This window comes from Poecilia reticulata, chromosome 12 (assembly GCF_904066995.2).
Source record: "Poecilia reticulata chromosome 12, P_reticulata-male-v2, whole genome shotgun sequence".
Lineage (NCBI taxonomy): Eukaryota > Metazoa > Chordata > Actinopteri > Cyprinodontiformes > Poeciliidae > Poecilia > Poecilia reticulata.
This window is the reverse complement of record NC_088841.1, coordinates 27,969,486-27,986,707: the sequence shown is the minus strand read 5'-3', so window position 1 is coordinate 27,986,707 and position 17,222 is coordinate 27,969,486. Positions and strand designations below refer to the sequence as shown.

The 17,222-nt window shown below is 51.9% G+C and overlaps 1 protein-coding gene across 3 annotated transcripts; it reads right to left on the bottom strand.

Moving 5' to 3' along the window:
- Positions 1-445: 445 nt before the first annotated feature.
- On the bottom strand, positions 446-16,618 carry man2a1 (mannosidase, alpha, class 2A, member 1). 3 transcript variants are annotated; one of them, XM_081613572.1, is made up of 25 exons: positions 16,530-16,618; positions 16,380-16,433; positions 15,543-15,685; positions 15,254-15,472; positions 15,015-15,159; positions 14,856-14,943; positions 12,973-13,056; positions 12,129-12,256; positions 11,890-12,063; positions 11,632-11,818; positions 11,214-11,391; positions 10,131-10,321; positions 9,851-10,048; positions 7,953-8,067; positions 4,025-4,092; positions 3,788-3,956; positions 3,490-3,726; positions 3,289-3,411; positions 3,099-3,213; positions 2,886-3,019; positions 1,914-2,055; positions 1,715-1,845; positions 1,405-1,599; positions 983-1,093; positions 446-911 (listed from the first exon to the last, which is right to left on the bottom strand). In XM_081613572.1, exons 3-25 carry the CDS (start codon positions 15,681-15,683, stop codon positions 756-758), a joined length of 3,429 nt encoding a protein of 1,142 aa, XP_081469698.1. In that variant the 5' UTR covers positions 15,684-15,685; positions 16,380-16,433; positions 16,530-16,618; the 3' UTR covers positions 446-755. The 3 variants fall into 3 exon arrangements, with proteins under 3 accessions (XP_081469698.1, XP_081469699.1, XP_081469700.1); XM_081613573.1 differs by having other exon boundaries at positions 15,552-15,685; positions 16,380-16,580; XM_081613574.1 differs by lacking the exon at positions 12,973-13,056 and having other exon boundaries at positions 16,380-16,580.
- Positions 16,619-17,222: the final 604 nt, after the last annotated feature.

Below are 17,222 nucleotides of genomic sequence, written 5' to 3'. Positions count from 1 at the left end.
AAAATGGCCCATTTCCTGCTATGCTACAATTTTGTGTTATTTGTTGTTTTTTCAACCTGTAACTTTATTTAAATTAGAGAGAAAATCATTATTGCAGGTCTAGATAAAAGGCGTCTCGACTCCTAATGTGATTTTTTTTACTTGGTTGGCCAGAAAAAGTTTTTTATTGTCAGCAACAAGAAGTTTCTTATTGAAGTCCTTCTGTACTGAACCCGGTTCAATTGGACCGACCAGGCCCGGCTCGGCTCGGCCCGAGTCCGTCTCACTGAAAAGTTGGCTGAATGTTTGTGACTCAATGTGTCAGGATACGAAAATAAAATATAGATTTAAAAAAATCCTCCATTTTCCATTTAGAAAGATTCAGTTTTCTGCTTGGAACCCAACAGAACCTGTGGATTGGATCAACAAGGTACAACTTTCTTTAAACACAAAATGACTCCAGATGTTTTCATTTCAACAATAATTTAATTTTTATTGGCCCAGATTTGCCCAGAACAGAACCAGAACCCTTCACATTTTCTTAATCAGTTTCACAGAAAACAAAGAAATTTACAAAAATATATTTCCCAGAATTCCCTTGGTCACAAAAAACAACAACCACCCAGATTCACACTCACAGGTAGAACAGCAACACAGCGTCTCCATGGAAACACACACACTCTACACATACGATGCAGCAGTAACAAGACAGTTGCAGTGATTGACCTCAGATGGCTTTTATTGTGAAAGAGCCAGACTTCCTGCTTGCAGCTTCATCAGGCGATCTCCACGCGGAATGCGCTGATCTCCATGGGGCGGAGCTCCTGCGCCTGGTGGGCGGAGTCAGGCTGGTCGTGGTCCCGGAGCAGCGTGAGGCCGGAGCGGCGCAGCGAGCGGAACCGCAGCGGAGCGAACAGATCGTCCAGGTCCAGCTGCAGGAGACACAGACGCATGTGTAAACTAAAAAAACTGACGGAAAACCTGAGTCCAGTGGAAGTCCAACCTCATCCAGGCCATTCCAGGAGCAGGCCGGGGGCGGGGCGGGGGCGGAGCTACAGTCAAACCCCTTCCTGTGGAGGAGGAGCGCCACTTCCTGTGACGGGCTCCCAGCTTCCTGTTTGTCAGAGACAGAATGTAGATCAGGATCTGATCTAGAACCGGCAGAAGCCTGAAGATCTTCTATGAGCAGCAGAGGTGTCACTCTGCTGGGAGGAAACTTCCACCAGAGTGAGACCTCTTTCCTCCAGCCGGTTGGACCCACCGGTTCAGATCGGTTCTGACCTGTCAGAAAGGATCTTAACTGGATAAGACCGCTGGGACTGGTGAACCCTGGGCGCTCTCAGTCCCAGACTCACACTCATGGTGTGATCAAGTTACTGTGAGGAAAGACAGGAAGTGTCTACAGGAAGTGACCTCAGCTCTCACCTTCGGGTCCTCCAGCGTCCTCAGGTTCAACAAGTGAAGGTCGCACGGCAGCGAGGAGCGTAGCGCCTGGAAAGGGCGGAGCTTCGGCAGCTGGCCGTCGCCCGGGCCGACCATGGTGATGGGAGGATGGGAGAGGGAGAGAGAGGCCAAGTGGGCGAGCAGAGACAGGTGTTCCACTGCGGCTCCGCCCACCTCCTGTTGGATAGACCAGAGCAGAACCATGAGGGCAGTGTTGGTGGTTCTGGCTTTCCTGGACGGAACCTGTTCCTCGTTGTTACCATGGTAACCTGGTGGAGCCCCGACCCCTCACCTTGGCCCCGCCCCGGTCCTCCAGCAGCAGACGGTAGAGCGTGGCGGTCGGCTTGTTGTCAGTGACTCCCTGACCCAGACCGCGGTTATCGTCCTGCTGCAGCCGCCGGTCCAGCACCAGCTCCAGCTCACCTGCACAGGTAAACGCGGAGCTCAGTTCTCAGCCAGAACCGTCCCACCGGTTCCAGAGCGGCACTCACCGGGTCGCAGCGACGCCACCGCCTGGCTCTGCGCCGACAGCAGCGACAGACGACTCGATGCGTCCTGCAGGAACGCCGCCGACGTCATCGGGTAGAAGTTGGCCTGCAGGGGGAGCTTCTCCAGCGAGCGGCGTTGCTGCATCTGCACGGCAACCAGTCAGCAACTCAGCAACCATTCAGCAACACAGCAACCAGTCAGCAACACAGCAACCATTCAGCAACACGTCAGCAACCAACCAGCAACACAGCAACCAACCAGCAACACAGCAACCATTCAGCAACACAGCAACCAACCAGCAACACAGCAACCAACCAGCAACACAGCAACCATTCAGCAACACAGCAACCAACCAGCAACACAGCAACCATTCAGCAACACAGCAACCATTCAGCAACACAGCAACCATTCAGCAACACAGCAACCAACCAGCAACACAGCAACCATTCAGCAACACAGCAACCATTCAGCAACACAGCAACCAACCAGCAACTCAGCAACCATTCAGCAACACAGCAACCAACCAGCAACTCAGCAACCATTCAGCAACACAGCAACCATTCAGCAACACAGCAACCAACCAGCAACACAGCAACCATTCAGCAACACAGCAACCATTCAGCAACTCAGCAACCATTCAGCAACACAGCAACCAGTCAGCAACACAGCAACCATTCAGCAACTCAGCAACCATTCAGCAACACAGCAACCATTCAGCAACACAGCAACCAACCAGCAACACAGCAACCATTCAGCAACACAGCAACCAACCAGCAACTCAGCAACCATTCAGCAACACAGCAAGCAACCAGCAACACAGGAACCAACCAGCAACACGTCAGCAACCTGTCAGCAACCAACCAGCTATCCAACAGCCAACCAGCAACTACTCAGCTGTCAGTAAGGAAACTCCTGATTGGTTGCCTGACTAAACCTTCAAAATAAAAGGTGATCAATAAAGGAAGAGCTAGAACCTGGAAGCCATTGAGGTCGGTATAGAAACGGTTGCCGCTGGCGACATCAGTGACGAGCCGCATGACCAGCTCCTTGTTGGTCTCCGACCTGATGTCCACCATGTTGGAGATCTCCATGGATTTCCCAGCATGCCCTGCAGCACACAGGAACCTCTTATTGTGAAAATCCTGAAACAGAACAGGAAGTTCCTGTCTGGGCAGAAACACGAATACCGTCCAGGTGGTAGAGCCGCACGGTGTGTGTGAAGTGTGGGAAACAGGAAGTGATGTCAGAGAAGATGGGGCCCCTAGTGACCCGGATCAGGGGGGGTTCAGAGGACGAGTAGGCCTGCAGGGGGCGAGAGAGACACCATGAGAGAGAGAGCGAGGGAAAGGTGGAGAGAGACCTGTTGTCCTGACTCACCTGAGGCCCCTCCCCTCCCGGCAGGAACAGGTACGCTCCACTGCGATCCCCTGAGGTTCTGGTTCCGTACCACAGGAAGCGGACCTGGACCTGTCGGACCGGACCGGACTGCAGCTGCACCTTCTGCTCCAGAATGAAAACAAACATTTCATTTTATTTCATTTTCCTCGTTGATTGGGCTTTTACTTTGAAGGGCCAGACCTGCAGCAGGCCAGTTTCCGGGGAGCTCCATATCCGAAGGTGCTTGTTGCTAAGCGACAGAGGCAAGTCGGCTTCAGCTCCTTGGAGCCGGGACACCTGGAAGTGCTCAGAGTGGACGGTTGGTGGGTCGCCATGGCGATGAACGACATAGCGCGCCCGGGGGGCGGAGCCAGCCGGAGCTTTGATCACATGATACACGGTGAGCGACAGAGGAGGAAGTTCAGCGGCGAAGGAGAGCTGGAGGAAAGGAGGTCAGAGAGCTGCTGCTGCTGTGATCAATAATCAATCAATCCCTCACCTGGAAGGTTTCTGCAGACACTTTACTAGGCTCCGCCCACACAGCAGAGACCTGCACTGCCATTGGTCGACCAGTTGCTGCATCGACGACGCGAGCGTCTGGAGAATCCACCGCCAGCGTGACGACAGACGTACGGAGCTGCTCCGTCGGGTTCAACACGATCAACGACCTGCAGCAATCACCAATAATCAATATCTATATATACCTGAACCCTCACACAGCGGCACACATCCTCACCTGGGCTCATCGCCAAGCGCCAACGTCGTCTTCTGAGGCAAAGCGTCCTGCGCCGAAATCACCTCATCCTGAAAAAACACATTGCAGGTGAGTTCAGGTGAGTTCAGGTGAGTTCAGGTGAGTTCAGGTGAATTCAGGTGAGTTCAGGTGAGTTCAGGTGAGTTCAGGTGAGTTCAGGTGAGTTCAGGTGAGTTCAGGTGAGTTCAGGTGAGTTCAGGTGAGTTCAGGTGAGTTCAGGTGAATTCAGGTGAGTTCAGGTGAGTTCAGGTGAGTTCAGGTGAGTTCAGGTGAGTTCAGGTGAGTTCAGGTGAATTCAGGTGAGTTCAGGTGAGTTCAGGTGAGTTCAGGTGAGTTCAGGTGAGTTCAGGTGAGTTCAGGTGAGTTCAGGTGAGTTCAGGTGAGTTCAGGTGAGTTCAGGTGAGTTCAGGTGAGTTCAGGTGAATTCAGGTGAGTTCAGGTGAGTTCAGGTGAGTTCAGGTGAGTTCAGCTGAGTTCAGGTGAGTTCAGGTGAGTTCAGGTGAGTTCAGGTGTGTTCAGGTGAGTTCAGGTGAGTTCAGGTGAATTCAGGTGTGTTCAGGTGAGTTCAGGTGAGTTCAGGTGAGTTCAGGTGAGTTCAGGTGTGTTCAGGTGAGTTCAGGTGAGTTCAGGTGAGTTCAGGTGTGTTCAGGTGAGTTCAGGTGAGTTCAGGTGTGTTCAGGTGAATTCAGGTGAGTTCAGGTGTGTTCAGGTGAGTTCAGGTGAGTTCAGCTGAGTTCAGGTGAGTTCAGGTGAATTCAGGTGTGTTCAGGTGAGTTCAGGTGTGTTCAGGTGTGTTCAGGTGAGTTCAGGTGTGTTCAGGTGTGTTCAGGTGTGTTCAGGTGAGATCAGGTGAGTTCAGGTGAGTTCAGGTGAGTTCAGGTGTGTTCAGGTGTGTTCAGGTGAGTTCAGGTGAGTTCAGGTGAGTTCAGGTGTGTTCAGGTGTGTTCAGGTGAGTTCAGGTGAGTTCAGGTGTGTTCAGGTGTGTTCAGGTGAGATCAGGTGAGTTCAGGTGTGTTCAGGTGAGTTCAGGTGAGTTCAGGTGAGTTCAGGTGAGTTCAGGTGAGTTCAGGTGAGTTCAGGTGAGTTCAGGTGAGTTCAGGTGAGTTCAGGTGAGTTCAGGTGAGTTCAGGTGAGTTCAGGTGAGTTCAGGTGAGTTCAGGTGAGTTCAGGTGAATTCAGGTGAGTTCAGGTGAGTTCAGGTGAGTTCAGGTGAGTTCAGGTGAGTTCAGGTGAGTTCAGGTGAGTTCAGGTGAATTCAGGTGAGTTCAGGTGAGTTCAGGTGAGTTCAGGTGAGTTCAGGTGTGTTCAGGTGAGTTCAGGTGTGTTCAGGTGAGTTCAGGTGAGTTCAGGTGAGTTCAGGTGTGTTCAGGTGTGTTCAGGTGAGTTCAGGTGAGTTCAGGTGTGTTCAGGTGTGTTCAGGTGTGTTCAGGTGAGATCAGGTGTGTTCAGGTGAGTTCAGGTGAATTCAGGTGAGTTCAGGTGAGTTCAGGTGAATTCAGGTGTGTTCAGGTGTGTTCAGGTGTGTTCAGGTGAGTTCAGGTGTGTTCAGGTGTGTTCAGGTGAGATCAGGTGAGTTCAGGTGTGTTCAGGTGTGTTCAGGTGAGATCAGGTGTGTTCAGGTGTGTTCAGGTGTGTTCAGGTGAGATCAGGTGTGTTCAGGTGAATTCAGGTGAGTTCAGGTGAGTTCAGGTGTGTTCAGGTGAGTTCAGGTGAGTTCAGGTGAGTTCAGGTGAGTTCAGGTAAATTCAGGTGAGTTCAGGTGTGTTCATGTGAGTTTAGGTGAATTCAGGGGAGTTCAGGTGTGTTCAGGTGAGATCAGGTGAGTTCAGGTGTGTTCAGGTGAGTTCAGGTGAGTTCAGGTGAGTTCAGGTGAGTTCAGGTGAGTTCAGGTGAGTTCAGGTGAGTTCAGGTGAGTTCAGGTGAGTTCAGGTGAGTTCAGGTGAATTCAGGTGAGTTCAGGTGAGTTCAGGTGAGTTCAGGTGAGTTCAGGTGAGTTCAGGTGAGTTCAGGTGAATTCAGGTGAGTTCAGGTGAGTTCAGGTGAGTTCAGGTGAGTTCAGGTGAGTTCAGGTGAGTTCAGGTGAGTTCAGGTGAGTTCAGGTGAGTTCAGGTGAATTCAGGTGAGTTCAGGTGAGTTCAGGTGAGTTCAGGTGAGTTCAGGTGAGTTCAGGTGAGTTCAGGTGAGTTCAGGTGAGTTCAGGTGAGTTCAGGTGAGTTCAGGTGAGTTCAGGTGAGTTCAGGTGAGTTCAGGTGAGTTCAGGTGAGTTCAGGTGAGTTCAGGTGTGTTCAGGTGAGTTCAGGTGAGATCAGGTGAGTTCAGGTGTGTTCAGGTGTGTTCAGGTGTGTTCAGGTGAGATCAGGTGAGTTCAGGTGTGTTCAGGTGAGTTCAGGTGAGTTCAGGTGAGTTCAGGTGAGTTCAGGTGAGTTCAGGTGAATTCAGGTGAGTTCAGGTGAGTTCAGGTGAGTTCAGGTGAGTTCAGGTGAGTTCAGGTGAGTTCAGGTGTGTTCAGGTGAGTTCAGGTGAGTTCAGGTGAGTTCAGGTGAGTTCAGGTGAGATCAGGTGAGTTCAGGTGAGATCAGGTGAGTTCAGGTGAGTTCAGGTGAGTTCAGGTGAGTTCAGGTGAGATCAGGTGAGTTCAGGTGAGTTCAGGTGAGTTCAGGTGAGATCAGGTGAGTTCAGGTGAATTCAGGTGAGTTCAGGTGAGTTCAGGTGAGTTCAGGTGAGTTCAGGTGAGTTCAGGTGAGTTCAGGTGAGTTCAGGTGAGTTCAGGTGAGTTCAGGTGAGTTCAGGTGAGTTCAGGTGAGTTCAGGTGAGTTCAGGTGAGTTCAGGTGAGATCAGGTGAGTTCAGGTGAGTTCAGGTGAGTTCAGGTGAGTTCAGGTGAGTTCAGGTGTGTTCAGGTGAGTTCAGGTGAGATCAGGTGAGTTCAGGTGTGTTCAGGTGAGTTCAGGTGTGTTCAGGTGAGTTCAGGTGAATTCAGGTGAGTTCAGGTGAATTCAGGTGTGTTCAGGTGAGTTCAGGTGAGATCAGGTGAGTTCAGGTGTGTTCAGGTGAGTTCAGGTGAGTTCAGGTGAGTTCAGGTGAGTTCAGGTGAGTTCAGGTGAGTTCAGGTGAGTTCAGGTGAGTTCAGGTGAGTTCAGGTGAGTTCAGGTGAGTTCAGGTGAGTTCAGGTGTGTTCAGGTGAGTTCAGGTGAGATCAGGTGAGTTCAGGTGTGTTCAGGTGAGTTCAGGTGTGTTCAGGTGAGTTCAGGTGTGTTCAGGTGTGTTCAGGTGAGTTCAGGTGAGTTCAGGTGAGATCAGGTGAGTTCAGGTGTGTTCAGGTGAGTTCAGGTGAATTCAGGTGAGTTCAGGTGAGTTCAGGTGAGTTCAGGTGAGTTCAGGTGAGTTCAGGTGAGTTCAGGTGAGATCAGGTGAGTTCAGGTGAGTTCAGGTGAGTTCAGGGGAGTTCAGGTGAGTTCAGGTGAGTTTAGGTGAGTTCAGGTGAGATCAGCTGAGTTCAGGTGAGTTCAGGTGAGTTCAGGTGAGTTCAGGTGAGTTCAGGTGAGTTCAGGTGAGTTCAGGTGAGTTCAGGTGAGTTCAGGTGAATTCAGGTGTGTTCAGGTGAGTTCAGGTGAGTTCAGGTGAGTTCAGGTGAGTTCAGGTGAGTTCAGGTGAGTTCAGGTGAGTTCAGGTGAGTTCAGGTGAGTTCAGGTGAGTTCAGGTGAGTTCAGGTGAGTTCAGGTGAGTTCAGGTGAGTTCAGGTGAGTTCAGGTGAATTCAGGTGAATTCAGGTGAGTTCAGGTGAGTTCAGGTGTGCAACCAGAGCAGCAGTCATGTAAAAATTAGACTTCAAAATAATGATTAAGTTTCAGGTGTTGTCATTATTAATCCAGTCCTTATAGATCAATCAGGTGAGGTAGCGGTTCAGTCACCATTTGTAAGAAGGGTTTTGATTGGTCTTCGTGGTACTGGCTCTTGTCCAACAGGATTAGCCAGTGGGCGGAGCTCAGCAGCACCTGGCGCAGATTCAGGATGGCCTGAAACAACCTGTAAAACAAACCTGCTGTCATCTTTTCTTTCATTCCACAGAATAAATACGGCAGACTAACGATTCAGGTCCCATGATAAAAACAACAAGCTAGCAACGTCACCACAGGATAATAAGAACAGGTCACACACAGACCAACAACAGACTCAGCATGCTACATCATCTTTAGAGCAGGTTGGCAACACATTGACAAAGGTTGACAGCGGAGCAACAACAGAGTGACATGCTAACAACAAAAGGCTAACCAGATAACACTAAGAGTGTATCAACATGCTAATAGCTGGCTAACAAGGTCACAAACGGCTTAGATGTTAAAATCAGGCTACTAAGGTGATGATATGCTAACAACTTCCTAATATTAAATTAAAACAGGCATTATAGCAACAGAATAACCAGACGATAATAGTAGCAGCAGCCATAAAAAAAACTAAGATGTAACAACAGGCTAACAAAGTGATAACATGCAAACATGCTAATAACCTAACAAGGTAACGGGGCTAAGAACTGGCTGTGAAAGTAGTACAAGGCCACTAGCATGTTAATGTCAGTGAAATAATCTGCATGGAAACAACATGAACCAAGTGAACAAGCTCGATAAAATGCTAATAATAATGGGAGTTAATTCTGAAAGCTAACGCTAACTGAAGGGATGTGATGTTAATACTAAAAGCTATCTGCTGACGTCGAACAGGAAGTTACCTCTTAGCATTTTCCATGTTGACAGCATCTTCAACAGAGAGTTTGGAGGGAAAAATAAGACACAAACAGGCTAAAGCGAAAATAAGCTACAAGGTTTTCATCACGAGAATAAATACATCAAAAATGTAGATATATGATGTTAAGACAGGACTGTTACCAGCCTTATTCATAGACTATGTTTCATTTTAATTTAGAACAGAATAGTAATACATTTTAAATAAAAATTATTATTTTGGTAAATAGTGTTTTTAATTCTTCACTTAATATTTCAACTTTAAAATATGACTGACAAGCAAGAGTTAGCCACAAAGAGTCTGTGAGAGTACACCAACGAAGTAATACTTTATTCTAAATCGATTTGGATTGAATTGCATAAGTAGAAAAGAACGTAGAAATTATTTCTGTCGTAAAATGTGGCAGCGCATACAAATTACAAGTTGTTTTGTTCTAATCGTTGGTTTAAGCAGCTGCATGAGTGAAATGCTGGCAGAAGTAGGCGTAGCTGCTAGCGTAGCTGCTAGCGTAGCTGCTAGCGTAGCTGCTAGAGTAGCTGCTAGCATAGCTGCTAGAGTAGCTGCTAGCATAGCTGCTAGAGTAGCTGCTAGCATAGCTGCTACGGTAGCTGCTAGCATAGCTGCTACGGTAGCTGCTAGCATAGCTGCTAGAGTAGCTGCTAGCATAGCTGCTAGAGTAGCTGCTAGCATAGCTGCTAGCGTAGCTGCTAGCATAGCTGCTATCATAGCTGCTAGCATAGCTGCTACGGTAGCTGCTAGCATAGCTGCTAGTGTAGCTGCTAGCATAGCTGCTACGGTAGCTGCTAGCATAGCTGCTACGGTAGCTGCTAGCATAGCTGCTACTGTAGCTGCTAGCATAGCTACTAGCATAGCTGCTAGCGTAGCTGCTACGGTAGCTGCTAGCATAGCTGCTAGTGTAGCTGCTAGCGTAGCTCAAGAACATCTCATTAAATGGAGGATTGGATTTGTTGAGCCTGACCTTAGCAGCTGGTTTCATTTACCCCACTGATAAAGTTTTACTGTGATTATCTAAACAAAGAGCCTCCATGTTGAAACAGGAAGTGGTCACCTGGTTCCGTAGTCGATCACCACATGTTCCCGTGCTGTTCCCGCGACGGCGTCATGGTGCTGGAACAGCCCCAGGCTCTGTCTCCCCTCTGTCAGCCGCTGGTAATGTTCGCGTGCCGGAAACCCTTCGACCAGACGACCGTCGTCACGGAAACGACGCATTTCAGCCAGCGTGAGAGTGTAAAAGATTTCTGTGGCTCTGAGAAGGGAAGCAGGTGAGAAGCGGTGAGATTGACCGGCAGAGGGCGCCGTGGCCCCTCGACCCATCAGGACACGCCCACCTGAGCGTGGACTCCAGGGTCCGGTCCAGCCGCTTGTAGAACGGCCGCGAGGTGAAGTATCCGCTCCAGTAGTGGTCGTCCCGGTCAGCGTAGGTGAAGAAGTCTCCACGCAGCGTGGGCAACGCTGTTCTCGCCTCCGCCAGCCGCCGGTGCAGCGCAGCAAAGTAGTCCGACAGCGTCCCAAACCGGGCCTGGTACCAGACTCAACCATAAGATTCACCCCCAGCCAGGCTCAGCCCTAAGCTCCGCCCACAGCCAGGCTCAGCCCTAAGCTCCGCCCACAGCCAGGCTCAGCCCTAAGCTCCGCCCACAGCCAGGCTCAGCCCTAAGCTCCGCCCACAGCCAGGCTCAGCCCTAAGCTCCGCCCACAGCCAGGCTCAGCCCTAAGCTCCGCCCACAGCCAGGCTCAGCCCTTAGCTCCGCCCCCAGCCAGGCTCAGCCCTAAGCTCCGCCCACAGCCAGGCTCAGCCCTAAGCTCCGCCCACAGCCAGGCTCAGCCCTTAGCTCCGCCCACAGCCAGGCTCAGCCCTAAGCTCCGCCCCCAGCCAGACTCAAGCCTTAGCTCCGCCCCCCGCCAGGCTCAGCCCTTAGCTCCACCCACAGCCAGGCTCAGGCCTTAGCTCCACCCACCGACAGGCTCAGCCCTAAGCTCCACCCACCGACAGGCTCAGCCCTAAGCTCCACCCACAGCCAGGCTCAGCCCTTAGCTCCACCCACCGACAGGCTCAGGCCTTAGCTCCACCCACAGCCAATCTCAGGCCTTAGCTCCACCCACAGCCAGGCTCAGCCCTAAGCTCCGCCCACAGCCAGGCTCAGGCCTTAGCTCCGCCCCCAGCCAGGCTCAGCCCTAAGCTCCGCCCACAGCCAGGCTCAGCCCTAAGCTCCGCCCCCAGCCAGGCTCAGGCCTTAGCTCCGCCCACAGCCAGGCTCAGCCCTAAGCTCCGCCCCCAGCCAGACTCAAGCCTTAGCTCCGCCCACAGCCAGGCTCAGCCCTAAGCTCCGCCCACAGCCAGGCTCAGCCCTAAGCTCCGCCCCCAGCCGGACTCAGCCCTAAGCCCCGCCCCCAGCCAGGTGAGCCCTCACCTTGATGTGTAGCTCGGGATGCTGGTCGAAGTAGTCGAACAGCTTCTGATAGTTGCTGAACTGTGCGTCCCACTCCTCTGACTCCACGAAGCGGAAGTCGTCTCCCAGAGGAACCAGCAGCACCGAGGAGCGGAAGAGGCGGGACTTCTGCCGGTACTGGTCCAATAGGAGCAGAGCTCTGGGAGGAAGAGGAAGTGTGGTGTTCAGCCTCCTTCCTGGAGGCGGGGCATCACCCTTCTGAGCATGCTCAGTAAGAGCCACGGCTGCACGGCCAACAACTCTGAGGTGACTAGAGAGGATGTTGGCCTTTCAAAATAAAAGCCTGGTTCCATTAACATTCCTCCTGACCTTGCCAGGTATTAAACATGAGGTACGTAAGGTAATGAGGTGTGTGGCTGAGGCCCCGCCCCCTGCTCACCTCTCCTTGATGTTCTGCTCTGTGATTGGCTGCGGCGGGATCCTCCAGGGACAGAAGACCCGCCCCCCGGGCAGGCGGTGGAAGTCAAACTGGCAGCAGACGGCCGGGTTCGGGCCGCAGGTGTGTGGGACGTCGTAGCTGTAGAATGGCATCATGTGACATGTGATGTCACTGCGGGGGGAGGAGTCTGGAACACAAGAAGTGGGCGGAGTCAGAACCTGTACATCAGCGCGCTCAGAGTCCCTCGCCCTCTCTCACCCCAGCTCTGTCGCCATAGAAACTCCAGCGTCCGTTGCTGGGAGAAGTGCTTCTTGATGGAGTAGTGCACCCTCTGGATCAGCATGTTGCTAAGCCCCGCCCCCTTCAGCAGGTACGTCATGGAGGGGGAGTGGCCAAAGGGATCGACGGCCCAGCCGCTGCTCGGCTTCACGCCTACAGACAGACAGCGTCAGCGACGGGGGGGCGGAGCCTCAGCCGGGCAGCCAGGTGAGCCTTACCCAGGTGAGTCTGCAGCCACTGGTGGCCCTCCATCAGCTGGTCCAGCATCGCAAAGTAGTGAGAGTTCGCTTCATCCGCCATGACCCAACCGCCGGTCACCAGCTCCAGCTGGCCCGCCCCCACCAGGCTGGCCAATCACAGAGCAGACAGGAAACACGTGACCACAGGCTGGCCAATCACAGAGCAGACAGGAAACACGTGACCACAGGCTGGCCAATCACAGAGCAGACAGGAAACACGTGACCACAGTCAGCCAATCACAGAGCAGACAGGAAACACGTGACCACAGTCAGCCAATCACAGAGCAGACAGGAAACACGTGACCACAGGCTGGCCAATCACAGAGCAGACAGGAAACACGTGACCACAGTCAGCCAATCACAGAGCAGACAGGAAACACGTGACCACAGTCAGCCAATCACAGAGCAGACAGGAAACAGCAGACAGGAAACACGTGACCACAGTCAGCCAATCACAGAGCAGACAGGAAACATGTGACCACAGGTCGACCAATCACAGAGCAGACAGGAAACACGTGACCACAGTCAGCCAATCACAGAGCAGACAGGAAACATGTGACCACAGGTCGACCAATCAGAGCAGACAGGAAACACGTGACCACAGTCAGCCAATCACAGAGCAGACAGGAAACACGTGACCACAGTCGGCCAATCACAGAGCAGACATGAAACACGTGACCACAGTCCGACCAATCAGAGCAGACAGGAAACACGTGACCACAGTCGGCCAATCACAGAGCAGACATGAAACACGTGACCACAGGCCGACCAATCAGAGCAGACAGGAAACATGTGACCACAGCCTAAAGCATTGATAGGTTACCGTCTGACCAGCGCCCTCTTCTGGTCGTCGATGTCGTTCCACCACTGGGAGAAATAGCTGATCTCAGCCCAGATCATCTTCCTCCTGGGACCAACACACCAGCAGAGCGCATCGTTAGCATGGCAGCTGTTAGCATCGTTAGCATGGCAGCTGTTAGCATCGTTAGCATGGCAGCTGTTAGCGCCGTTAGCATGGCAGCTGTTAGCGTCGTTAGCATGGCAGCTGTTAGCGTCGTTAGCATGGCAGCTGTTAGCATCGTTAGCATGGCAGCTGTTAGCATCGTTAGCATGGCAGCTGTTAGCATCGTTAGCATGGCAGCTGTTAGCGCCGTTAGCATGGCAGCTGTTAGCATCGTTAGCATGGCAGCTGTTAGCGTCGTTAGCATGGCAGCTGTTAGCGTCGTTAGCATGGCAGCTGTTAGCGTCGTTAGCATGGCAGCTGTTAGCATCGTTAGCATGGCAGCTGTTAGCATCGTTAGCATGGCAGCTGTTAGCGTCGTTAGCATGGCAGCTGTTAGCATCGTTAGCATGGCAGCTGTTAGCGTCGTTAGCATGGCAGCTGTTAGCGCCGTTAGCATGGCAGCTGTTAGCATCGTTAGCATGGCAGCTGTTAGCGTCGTTAGCATGGCAGCTGTTAGCATCGTTAGCATGGCAGCTGTTAGCGTCGTTAGCATGGCAGCTGTTAGCATCGTTAGCATGGCAGCTGTTAGCGTCGTTAGCATGGCAGCTGTTAGCGCCGTTAGCATGGCAGCTGTTAGCGCCGTTAGCATGGCAGCTGTTAGCGTCGTTAGCATGGCAGCTGTTAGCGTCGTTAGCATGGCAGCTGTTAGCGTCGTTAGCATGGCAGCTGTTAGCGTCGTTAGCATGGCAGCTGTTAGCGTCGTTAGCATGGCAGCTGTTACCGCCGTTAGCATGGCAGCTGTTAGCATCGTTAGCATGGCAGCTGTTAGCATCGTTAGCATGGCAGCTGTTAGCGCCGTTAGCATGGCAGCTGTTAGCGCCGTTAGCATGGCAGCTGTTAGCGTCGTTAGCAAGGCAGCTGTTAGCGTCGTTAGCATGGCAGCTGTTAGCGTCGTTAGCATGGCAGCTGTTAGCGTCGTTAGCATGGCAGCTGTTAGCGTCGTTAGCATGGCAGCTGTTAGCATCGTTAGCATGGCAGCTGTTAGCATCGTTAGCATGGCAGCTGTTAGCGTCGTTAGCATGGCAGCTGTTAGCGCCGTTAGCATGGCAGCTGTTAGCGTCGTTAGCAAGGCAGCTGTTAGCATCGTTAGCAAGGCAGCTGTTAGTGTCGTTAGCATGGCAGCTGTTAGCGCCGTTAGCATGGCAGCTGTTAGCATCGTTAGCATGGCAGCTGTTAGCATCGTTAGCATGGCAGCTGTTACCGCCGTTAGCATGGCAGCTGTTACCGCCGTTAGCATGGCAGCTGTTAGCGTCGTTAGCATGGCAGCTGTTAGCGCCGTTAGCATGGCAGCTGTTAGCGTCGTTAGCATGGCAGCTGTTAGCGTCGTTAGCATGGCAGCTGTTAGCGTCGTTAGCATGGCAGCTGTTAGCATCGTTAGCATGGCAGCTGTTAGCATCGTTAGCATGGCAGCTGTTAGCGTCGTTAGCATGGCAGCTGTTAGCATCGTTAGCATGGCAGCTGTTAGCATCGTTAGCATGGCAGCTGTTAGCATCGTTAGCATGGCAGCTGTTAGCATCGTTAGCATGGCAGCTGTTAGCGTCGTTAGCATGGCATCTGTTAGCGCTCACCCAGCAGAGGCTACTTCCATTCAGACAATACTGATCTGATCAGTGATAGGCTGACACCGCTAGCTTAGCGACCATTGCCGCTAGCTTAGCGACCATTGCCGGTCAGTTCTGGACCAGTCTGGCCCAGTGGCCTACCTGCTGTCCTCTCCCAGTTTGACCAGCATGTTGTCCAGTATGTGTCTGGTCTGGTCCTGGTAGTAGCCGTCAAACGTCTTCACCCAGCCTGAAACCCACAGCAGTGGGTCACTTCACACACCTCAGGCTCCACCTGGAGGTCAGGCTCCGCCCACTCACCTGGGTCGTTGTGGGAGTGGGGAACCAGGAAGAGCTCCAGCGGCTGCTCCGCCCACTCGTCTCCACGGTAACTGATCTCGAAGCCCTGCTTCCAGGCGCCGCCGTCGGGGTTGTCGAAGGGCAGGAGGTCGTAGACGTCCAGCAGCTGAGGAGCAAAGAGACAGATCTGATTGGATCAGCAACCGGCCAATCAGATCACACATCCAGGTCATAAACAGCTCTGAGCACGCTCAGATCACCTGCACTCCATCGGCGCCGTCCTTCAGCTCTTCGGCCTTCCGGCAGCCTGGAGGCGCAGCGGCTCGGCTGTGGGCGGAGTTTGAGCTGACGTTGGCCCCGCCCCTTCCCTCAGGTGACTCTCTGACCAGCAGCGAGTCCCGCATCCGAGCGACCAGCCGGTTGTTGTCCACCAGGAGGCGCTCCAACCTGTCGATTTTCAGCTGGAGGCGGGACAAATCCTGCACACAGACACCTGATTGGCTGACTGAGTCGTGACCCGCCCAGACCGTCACAGAACCAAGAACCTACTTCCTCCACCTGGTGGACAGGTGAGCCCCCGCCGCGGTCAGGCTCCGCCCCCTGCATCAGCTCCAGCATGCGGTACAGTGACATCACAGCCAGGCAGAAGACTCCGCCCACTAGGACCGGCAGCACCCGGCCCCTCTTCATTGCTATGGCAACCAAGAGAGGTTAGAATGGGCAGGTGCATGATGGGAAACGTAGGCAGGAGAAGAACTCGACAGCTGAGGACCGGTTCTGGTTCTGATCAGAACTTCAGGGGCTGGAATGTGTAAAACACTAGAACTGCAGGTTCAGGAACCAGAACCAGTTAGAACCAGAACCAGAACCAGTTAGAACCAGAACCAGAACCAGTTAGAACCAGAACCAGTTAGAACCAGAACCAGTTAGAACCAGAACCAGAACCAGTTAGAACCAGAACCAGTTAGAACCAGAACCAGTTAGAACCAGAACCAGAACCAGTTAGAACCAGAACCAGTTAGAACCAGAACCAGAACCAGTTAGAACCAGAACCATGCAGAACTCTCCATTCCGGTGTTCCAGAGGATTTGGTCTGGTTTTCTGCCTGTGATGTCATCGTGCGGGTGATGACGTATAGTGTGACGCTATGACGTCACACTGCGCCTCAGTCAGTCCTGAGCTGCAGATCTAGGTTTCTAGATCTGCACTGCGGCTGGAAACGTGAGGATTCCTGGAGCTGGAAGCCGGTTCTGGTTCTGGTTCTGGTTCTGGCGGGTCCAGGCTGTGGTACCGCAGGTACCAGGTGTTTCCGCTCATAGTGAAGTTAGTAATAACGCCGCCAGCTCCTCCTTAATTATGGGATGGAATTTGGTTTCCAAACTTTACCTGCAGCTCACTTCCGGTTTGGTCCAGTCGGCAGCAGCCCTCGCGCTCCTTCACCTGTGTGACGTCAGAATAGGTTAACTGATCATGAAGACAGGAAACGGGGGGAACTAAAGTTTTTCCAAATTAAAACAAAAGTTTGAGAAGTTTCACCCGCAGGACGTCACGAGCCCAGCCTGCTACTGCGGCTGCGCGCTGCGCTCTGTTTTGTTTCCGGTTTGCACGCGCTGACTCAGCGCAGCGCTGACGTCACTGCCTGGGCGGAAACTTTTTTTTTTTAAATATTTCCATGAATAATTTCAGAGATTTAACTGGAATTTAGATAAAACGGTTTAAAAAGTGGAGATGATCTCAGCACTTTGTTCATGAATGAATATTAAGTTTCTACATTGTTTGGTTTTCCTCCACAGGTCACAGGTCACAGGTCACCACGTCTGTTTGACCCACTTTTCTAAACAGGAATTCTCTATATATGCTCTATTGCTTCAGCATCACTTTCACAAAATGAGCTTCTATTGTCATCCATGTTGAAGCGAATTCTTCTTCTGAGGGATAAATTTAAAATGGAGTTTAATATAAAGAGTTCTCAACCTTTCAATTGTTATTTTATCAACTAAGAATGTTATTTGATTTGTTTTCCCAGGGAATAAAGTCATTTAAACAGTTTCTAATTGTGTGGTTATTGAATATGGAGTGATATTCCATTCATTAATAAATTGGGTTTGTACGTCATTATATCTTTAAACTGATTAATAAATTGTTTTGGCATTATATACTTTCATAAACTCAACTTGTGGGGGAAAGAATTGATATTTTGCACAGAATTGTTCGTAGTTTAACATCCAA